Consider the following 9,506-nt stretch of genomic DNA (forward strand, 5'->3'; position numbering starts at 1 on the left):
ATCACATTAACTGGCCCTTATGTTAAACCAGTTCCTTTCCCTCATTTATTTCAGGCATGGCTTCACAACAGGAATCCACAACAAAGAAAAACCAGAGAAGAGTAATGTTCATGCATGTATCACATGGGAGCCAGGACATTTTCATAATAGGCATGGAATTCGTGGGTTTCAAGGAATTTTGGGGTAGGATGTAGGAATGTGAATTTTCAAGTTCCTGAATCCACCACAAGTGACCATTTTTTATGTTTAAAATTAAAAGAACTTTTGTATGGTGTTTTTTTTTCCCTGATGGTCTTGGACTCTGTAACACCACCTGCATGTTTGATGTATGCTTTGAATGAATTTCATGATAAAGCAAATTATTGTTCATTTAAAAAAATACAAATAGAAATCTGATTCCCATTGTAGACCATGTAGTTGTTGACACGCTTCAGGAAATAAAATGGACGCCCACCTTCCTACTTCTACTCTGTGATCCTTCTCTTTCCTGGGCACTAGTAACCAGGTTTCCCTGCACCTCTATGGCATCTCTCATTTCCTTCACATTGTATCACCTTTCCATCTCTTCTCAGCTAACTCTAAACAGTTGCATAATTTTGGATTCAAAGTCTTATCTTTAAAACACTTGCTTTTACTATGGCTGTCAGTGTCAAGTTCAACCTCATGGCTTCTTAGTTCTATCTACATCCCTGCTCTCCAAGATATTCTTCACGAGGAAAAGATGCTATGCCCAAGTAGGCTACATCACTGATCCCCAAAGTGCAAGGTAGGATGGTGACAGTCACCTAGGAAACTGCAGCAGAATGAAGATAGAAACCCATTCTGCACATAAAAGGTATATGGCCACCATATCCCCCCTATGCTGCTGTAGAAGAGAGGTCATTTCTCCAAGCTTTGAACTTCTTTTGGCTTCCATTAGCAGAACAAAATGTCTCATTCTATGTAAATGGAATGACAAATGAAACTAGTGCTTTGGTAAATCTTAGTATTTATTTTTATTGTATGTGACAAGACAGTGTTTTCATGGCCAACAGGATTACCCAAGATATTACTGGCACAAGAGGAACTGTTGTGATGCCTTAGCAACAGAGGCACTCTAGGGATCTTCATCCTTCTTGGGTGGAAAGTTGTTCAAGGTACCAGATGTGTCACTGCTGAGTAGGAATTCCATCTGCTTGTTCCTGTATTTAGACCTCCTATTCTTAAACCAAGCCTGAATAAAGACCAAGATGGAGGCCGGGTTATCATGCTGAGTAACTAATGTTATGGTGGTAAAACACACGCAACTTCATAGGGGACTGGCATTCTCCCCTCCACAGAACGGAGTTTCCCATTCCTCGCAAACTTCAAGACTGCAAGTATTACCCAGGGTGGAGGATGTGGTTATAGCCCACGAAATCTTGCTTTCCACCACTACAGACTGTCCACACACAGACTCAGCACACATAGCAACAGGCCCACTCTTCTGCAGAAGCCTTTGGAAAAACAAGCTATCCGCCAATGCCTGAACTCTATCAGGCTCATTCTTTAGACAGACTTTCAAACCTGTCAGTCATCGCCTTCTTCATAATAAAAGATTTGGAGCACTATCTCAGAGTTGACACAAGATACCAAGCTGGGGAGTTTAAATTCAGAGCTGCATTTGTCTGAGCCATCTTACTAAAACCTTACAAAAGAAAATCAGAAGAACCAGCCACAAGGGCTTTTCAGCTCTTGTCCCACATCTGTTTCACCTTGCTTAAACAATTTTCCTTGTAGAAAGGCAAGCCATCCCTGCTCCATATTTACTCACTCATTCTTTGAGCAGTTAGTAACAAGTAACTCTTATTCCTGCCATCACGTAAGTATTTCCATGGCAATCCTGAGTGCCAACATGACTCCAGGCAGAAATGTTATGCAGAAGATCTTTTTCTCACACATAGTTCATCATTAATTAGGGGACATGCAGGTGTGTATGACGTGCATACATCATAATTATACCTCGATCTGCTATATTTAGACAGACATAAACATAATTCCTCTCACACAGAAAATGGGAGACACAGTTTCTTGGTTTTGCTTTCCTTTGGGGGAAACCTATTCCTTTACTTCCAGAAACAGGGAAGAAACACTAGCTGGAGTTTACTTTTGCAAACACTTTCTACTTCCAAAGAGCACATTAGTCCGCACAAAGCATTCAAAAAAGACCCAGGAACTCCAGGTGTAGAAGACAAGGCCAGGCCTGTCCTGAAGCAGATCTGAGATGTGCAGGAGATCCTTCTTTCTATGTATTGCTTGTATTGGTTAATCAATAAAGAAACTGCTTGACCTGAAAGGGCAGAACTTAGGTAGGTGGAGAAGACAGAACTGAATGCTGGGAAGAAGAAAGCAGAGTCAGAGAGACGCCATGGATCCTCTGCCTGAGATGGAAAATGGTTAGAATCTTTCCTGGTAAGCCACTGCCACATGGCGATATACAGATTAATAGAAATGGGTTAAACTAATATGTGAGAGTTAGCCAATAAAAGACTAGGGATAATGGGCCAAGCAGTGATTTAATTAATACAGTTTCTGTGTGGTTATTTCAGGGCTAAGCAAACCAGGCAGCCTGGACAATCAAGCGTGTCCCCCTCTCCTCTACAACAGAGATGAGCCTCTACTGACCTTCACCTTGCATTCGTCCACATGAATGAGCTCTGCAAGTGCTTTTCTGTGGAGAGAAAGGGACAGAGGTTAGCCACTGCCACATGGGGAGAGGGAAGGAGAGTGCACATATATGGCCTCTCTGCATTTTTATCTTGTTATCCCTGACCCCAGCTCAATAAATTCTCATTTAATCAGGTTTTCTTGCAGATAGGACTCTTTAAAAGTGACTTCATCTTGTCAAAACACTAAATGTTGCTTTAAGAACTCCATAGCATAGCCAAGGGAGATCACTCGGTGGGTAAAGGGACCTGATGGCACTCCTGAAGATGAGATCCCAACCCCTGGTTCTCACATGAGGGAAGGAGAGAACAGACTCCCAGATTTCCCTCTTCATCCACATATTCAGGTGTGTCATACTCACACACATAGTTAAAGTAAGTACGATTCTAATAAGGAATTGGAGGTGAGAAACAGGCTGGGTTTTGACTATATTGTATGTATTTGCTTACAGCAGTGTCCAATTTTTTTCTGTGCAGCTATGCTTGTTTTGTGTGGATATTGGGTATGAGTATAAATTCAGGAAGACATGCTTGAATGGCAGTCATTTTGCTATAAAAATTATTTGTCATCATATATATATATATAATATTCTATAATATTATACACATGCACACACACACACACACACACACACACAAGGGGGGACACATAAATGCCCCAGAGGCCAAATCTATTAGAGCTTGGGTGATAAATTTTGAAGCCTCTTCTTCCCTTTGACCTTGTTGAGGTTGGGTTTTTCTTGTTGTTCTGAGGCTATGCTGCCTACTAGGTCTACCTGGCTCACCATGTTGTAGTGGTTTTCTTGTGTCTGTCTCCTATCTGCCTGTAGGACTAATGGGATTTGGGTGCCCATCAGTACCTCTGGGGCTTTCTAATTGGGTTGCAAGTACAAACCGATCTTCAGGCTTGTTTTAAGCCATCTCTTCAGCTCCAACTTTATTGGATACACTATCTGTCACTGGTCTCATATTCACTGTGGCCCCCAGAACCAGTCCTGTCCTCACCTCCCCAGAACTAGGATTTCTTGTGGATGGTATTTTGTATTTGTTTAACCGCATGAGAACAGAGTCGCTAACTGTTCAAAGCAGTAAACATAGAATTAATGTAGCCAGAATTTCACTTTCTTGGTATATACCACCAAAGACTTAAAACCCAGAGGTAAAGAGATATTTCTCCATAGACGCAAAGCACAATAGATGATTTCCTTTGTGTGTGCCAGCCAAAGCAGTCAGACTCTGGATGAAAAGACAAAATGGTGCAGTAGGCTAGAGAGGGGGTCAGGGATGATTGTAAAGTGCAAGGGTCTTGTTCCCCAAAACGGTTTTGAAAACACTGCAAGCTCTGCACTTTCGTCTTGGTTTGGACGGTTTCTTTAAAAAAAAAAAAAAAAAAAAAAAAAAAAAAAAAAAAAAACAACTGTAAAATGAAAGAAATCCCCACCAGGAGCATTATGCTTCTTTTTCTTTTTCCAAAGTGCATGGGAGAGTTTGACCTTTAACCTCAGAGGCCACCTTTCTCACCCCCACCATAAATTCAGCTGAAGATTTTGCAGTTTCAGGGCCAAGAATAGAAGGAGGCCCAACCCAGGGACCAAACTAATCTCAGCTACTGAGGAGGTTGAGCCAGTGTTTCTCTGTGTTCTGGTTGTCCTGGAACTAGCTCTTGTAGACCAGGCTGATCTTGAACTCACAGAGATCCTCCTGCCTCTGCCTCCCTAGTGCTGGGATTAAAGGCTTGTGTCACCACTGTCTGGCCAGTATTTTTTTTAATGAAGAAAAGAGGTTAGGAGAAGGCAAATGAGCTCAAAGTACTGGAAAACAGAGTGGATTCTTTAAAAAGGCATGTACATACCTTTGGAGTGCATCAGGATACTGGGTTTCTTGGAAAACCCTGTCCAGTTCACAAAGCTGCCTGTAGGTGAACTTGTATTTTACACGTCTCTTGTTGGAGGGTTGAGAAACTGCTCCAGCGGCTTTCCCAGGCCCACCAAGCTTTCCCCGTCCAGGCTCACTGGGGATGGCCTGTGTTTTGTTTCTTTCATAGTAATAGTGATGTTCATATTCACGGTTCACGTAGTCTGTATCACCTAGCTCATGCAGAACTCGTACACCTCTTCCGTAGCCTCTACGGGCTGCTGCTGCAGCTAGCCTCTGCTGAGATTCGGTCATTATTTCTTCCTCATAGAAGCCCACCCCGTAATAGTCAAGGTCGAAGTAGACGTACTTGCTCTCCATCATCAGAGCGTTGCAAACAGAAACCACTGAGAAGCACCTCCCAATTCCACGGGCGAAAATTGTTACATCAGGCTGCGCATGTTCCACAGTACTCCTGGGTGTGGCTAGTACGGGCCGGAAGTGGGGGGTATGTGTGGGCGTAAAAAGCTGGGTCCACCCCACAGGAGAAGACAGTTGCAACTAGGAGGCATGGCAAAAGGGCTACTTGAAGTAAAATACTGCCTTTAAGATTTCTCCAAGAACTAGGACCCGACTTGGACCTGGGTTTCAGAGAGGCTCCCCAACGAGGACTAACAAAAGATTTTAAGGTTATTTGGCAGAATAGGATAGGTACAGAAATTCAGGAGAACTCTGTGTCAAACTTGGACAATATCTCATGACCCAACCTTCCAATGTCACAAGTCTGTGTTTTCCACGCTGGGAATGAAGTTGGCAGTGAAAATTAGGGGTCTCTTCTCTGTATTTCTTTGAAGACACTGAATGCAGAGTTGGCTTGGTCCATCTAGGCACAGGAATAGAAATTAAAGCATTTTCCTTGGTAAGATCCAGTACCAAAGAAGCCCCCCACACACACACACACACATACACACACAATGATCACTGTGAGAAAAATCAATGTTAGATTTTTAAAATAGAATATCTGTCAGAATTTACACATAATACCCTGTCTAGGGATGATCTCAGACAAAAATGATGATATATTATGAGGGTCTTGCCCTCTTTGTGTTGCAGGGAATATTAAAACTTCAAATTGAGAGAGCATTTGAACATTTCTCTAGAATACTTTATATAGAGGTTAAATAAACACATACACTAGGCAATTATTTTCTTTTTTATTTTCTTTGTTTTAAAAAATGAATAGTTTCTTATATCCTGACCACAGTTTGCCTCCCTTCTCTCCTCCCGTCGCCTCCCCTCTGGCCCTTCCTCCTCTGTTTCTTTACAGAAGATGGTAGGCCTCCCATTGATACCAACTAAGCCTGGCATATCAAGTTGCAGTAAGACAAAGCATCTCCATTCATATTAAAGCTGTGCAAGCAACCCAGTATGAGGAATAGGGTCCTGAAAGCTGGCAAAAGAGTCAGAGACAGCCCAAGCTCCCACTGTTAGGAGTTCACAAGAAGATACAACTGTCACATATATACATAAGGCTTAGGTCAGTCCCATGCAGGCTCTCTGGTTGTTGTCTCTATGAGTCCCTATGAGCCCAGGTTAGATGATTCTGTGGGTTTTCTTGTGATGTCCTTGACCCTTCTGGTTCCTACAGTCCTTCCTCTTTTCACCAGGATTTCCTGAGCTTGGTCTAATGTTTGCCTTTGGGTCTCCATCTGTTTCATTCAGGTGCTGCATGAAGCCTCTGTGGTGATAATTGAACTAGATACTGATCTATGAGTATAGATGAATACCGTTAGGAGTCAATTCATTGATTTTTTTGTCAGTCATGTTTGGTTCTATCCTAGGTCTCTGGACTCTCTAGCCTCTGGATCCCAGTGTTCTGGGCAGTGTCAGGAGTGAGCTCTCTTTTGTGGCATGAGTCTCAAGCTGGACTGTTTGGTCACTCCCACAAGTTCTGTGCCACTTTTACCCCTGCACTTCATGTAGGTAGGACATGTTGCAGGTCGAAGGCTTTGTGGCTCGTTTTTGGGTCCCAATATACCCACTGGAAGTCTTGCCTGGTTACAGGACATGACCAACTGAGGCTCCATATCCCCCATTGCTAGAAGTCTTTGCCAGGTTTACCCTCATATCATGTGAAACAATTCTATATTCTGTCAATTGTATCTTAAATAAACACTGATTGGCCAGTAGCCAGGCAGGAAATATAGGTGGGACAACCAGACAGGAAGTAAGGGGGGGGCAATGAGAACAGGAGAATGCTGGGAAGAAGGAAGCTCATTCCTCCCCAGTTCTGCCCAGATCACAGAAGAAGCAGGATGTGACCTGCCCCGCCAAAAAAAATACTGAGCCATGTGGCTAACATATATAAGAATAATTGGCTAATATATGTTATAAGAGCTAATAAAAAGCCTGAGCTAATGGGCCAATCAGTTTATGATTAATGTAGACTTCTGTGTATTTTCTTTGGGACTTGCTGGCTGTGGGAACTAGGCAGGACAGAAACCCCAACAAGCAGAACCTAATGTTACAGAATGGCGCTCCAACGTGGTAAACTGACTTCACGTAAAATAGCAAGTTTCCAAAATGCAAATTTTAAGATGTACTGCAGACAGATTTTTCTTTGGGACACCAGCTCACAAGAAAAATGACATAGAGATTTATTATTAATTATAAACGCTCATATTTAACTTAGGCTAGCTCCTAACTAGTTGTTAAAACTTAAATTAACCAGTAGTTTTAAATCTATGTTCTTTTATGTGTCTTAGTTAACTTTACTCTGTATTGCCCATTCTGCTTCCTCTCCATCAGACTGATGGCTCCACCTTTCTTCTTTTTTATTTTTATTTATTTTTTAAATTTTATTTATTAAAGATTTCTGCCTCCTCCCTGCCACTGCCTCCCATTTCCCTCCCCTCCCCCAATCAGCTCCCCCTCCCCCGTCAGCCTGAAGAGCAATCAGGGTTCCCTGCCCTGTGCAAAGTCCAAGGACCACCCACCTCCATCCAGGTCTAGTAAGGTGAGCATCTTCTTCTAAGGGCTTTCTTTGTCCCCAGAAGTCCCTGCTATACTTTCTGATTAACTATTGGCAATTTAGGTTTCTATTTAAAAAAAATCACAATGACACATCTTCATACAGTGTAAGGGAATATTCCACAGTATTTCCCCTTTTACTATGTTACAGATTTTAAATGTAATACAGTAAAACTATACACAATAAGAACAATTTTCAGGAAAGAATTATATTCACAATGTCCAGTTCATTTTTATTTGGCAAATTTAGAGAAAATACTCTATGACTGTCCCATCTTAGTCCAAAGTTTTATTCCTAAGTCATTTTTGTCATAACTTGTATTACTATCCTAAAATATCTTTTTTTAAATTTATTTATTTATTAAAGATTTCTGTCTCTTCCCCGCCACTGCCTCCCATTTCCCTCCCCCTCCCCCAATTAAGTCCCCCCCTCCTCAGCCCGAAAAGCAATCAGGGTTCCCTGTCCTGTGGGAAGTCCAAGGAACCCCCACCTCCATCCAGGTCTAGCAAGTTGAGCATCCAAACTGCCTAGGCTCCCACAAAGCCAGTGCGCGCAGTAGGATCAGAAACCCATTGCCATTGTTCTTGAGTTCTCAGTAGTCCTCATTGTCCGCTATGTTCAGAGAGTCCAGTTTTATCCCAGGCTTTTCCAGACCCAGGCGGGCGTGTGGCAGCCTAAAATATCTTTTTAAATCTTAAAATACCTTGCTAGATAAACAATCTAAGCTTTTATGTTTTTCAACCTTATAAACTTTATATCTCTTAGGTAAGTTTCTTTTCTGAATTTGGTAACAAGGAAAACTTCAAAACTTTAACTGTCTAGTCTTTAATCCCCATCAGAGACCCAAGAAGGATAAAATATTACTTGAGTAAACAGGAAGTACAGTGAAAGCAATTTCCAAAACTATAGAAATGACAGAGATATCTGGTTGCCTAGACAATCACCTCAAGGTTATACTGAAATGTTCAGGCCTAGAATATCTGACAGGCTTTTCTGTAAAGCAGGAATTTTGAAGGACAGACATAAATTGTCTTGGTAAAGTTTGGCAGTCACTTTTTTGTGTCCTTATCCAGTTTGGACAGCATACGGTCAGCAGTCGAGGCAAGGACAGCCCCTTGCCCAAATGGCTAGCTTTTGTCACAAATAAAGTAAACTCCATATGGAGGTTCTTCAATGATCATCATCCTTTTTTGAAGTAGATTGGGGTTCCAGGAGCAGACATGTCACAATGTCATGAAAAGCCTTATGTTAGTATAGAATTTTAAATTCTATATGTTGTAGGTCTTTGAAGTGTTTGAAGATCACCTATCTATCTAAAATATATCTCTGTATGATCTTGAGACCATACCTAACATGACTATAAATTTGATTTTTATAGACAACTATTCACCCATACTTCTTTTTTATTCTAAATAGCTTTTAAGTACTAAAACTTTAGATTTTTAAATGAGCTGTATAAGCACAATACCATAAACAAGAGTAGAAACAAAATGCAATATAACAAAAATAACCTGAAATTTGTATCAATATACAAAAATACATACAAATGTAAAATACTTGAGACTAGTGGTTGTTTGAAAGTAAACTCAACAATTTACCCTTTTATCTCATTGTTTCTATGTTTTATGCCCTATTTTCCCTTTAGAAAAAGATTCTTGAATCTAGTGTTTGCTCAGCTTTTTCCATGACCATGACCAATAACAACAAGTAACCAACCTCACTAAATGATGACAAACATCCATAATCCATTGAACAATCAAAACCCACCCACCCCACCTTTTGGGACTGTAAGCATTATGTTCTCTAGACTGCTTCCTGTTGTGCAGGAGCAAAGGCATCTTTGGGGGACCCTGAGAAAACTGGGATAATGGTCAAGTCCTGGGAGAATTAGCTTCATTATTTTTTGTTTCATCTATGTGTAATGGGAAAGTGTAGAG

At 41.3% G+C, this 9,506-nt stretch overlaps 1 protein-coding gene across 1 annotated transcript; it reads right to left on the minus strand.

The window, feature by feature from the left end:
- Nucleotides 1-1,096: 1,096 nt before the first annotated feature.
- LOC101994961 (rhox homeobox family member 1-like) lies at nucleotides 1,097-4,919 on the minus strand. The gene is made up of 3 exons (XM_013355530.1): nucleotides 4,537-4,919; nucleotides 2,644-2,689; nucleotides 1,097-1,213 (listed from the first exon to the last, which is right to left on the minus strand). Exons 1-3 carry the CDS (start codon nucleotides 4,917-4,919, stop codon nucleotides 1,097-1,099), a joined length of 546 nt encoding a protein of 181 aa, XP_013210984.1.
- Nucleotides 4,920-9,506: the final 4,587 nt, after the last annotated feature.

The sequence above is a fragment of the Microtus ochrogaster genome, unplaced genomic scaffold (genome assembly GCF_000317375.1).
Source record: "Microtus ochrogaster isolate Prairie Vole_2 unplaced genomic scaffold, MicOch1.0 UNK159, whole genome shotgun sequence".
Classification (NCBI taxonomy): domain Eukaryota; kingdom Metazoa; phylum Chordata; class Mammalia; order Rodentia; family Cricetidae; genus Microtus; species Microtus ochrogaster.

Coding starts and splice junctions, on each gene's coding strand:
- LOC101994961 (XM_013355530.1), bottom strand. CDS start 4,919: ATGGAGAGCAAGTACGTCTACTTCGACCTTGACTATTACGGGGTGGGC. Junction 2,690..4,536: donor TATCCTGATGCACTCCAAAG/GTATGTACATGC, acceptor TTCTCTCCACAG/AAAAGCACTTGCAGAGCTCA. Junction 1,214..2,643: donor TGGACGAATGCAAGGTGAAG/GTCAGTAGAGGC, acceptor GTCTTTATTCAG/GCTTGGTTTAAGAATAGGAG.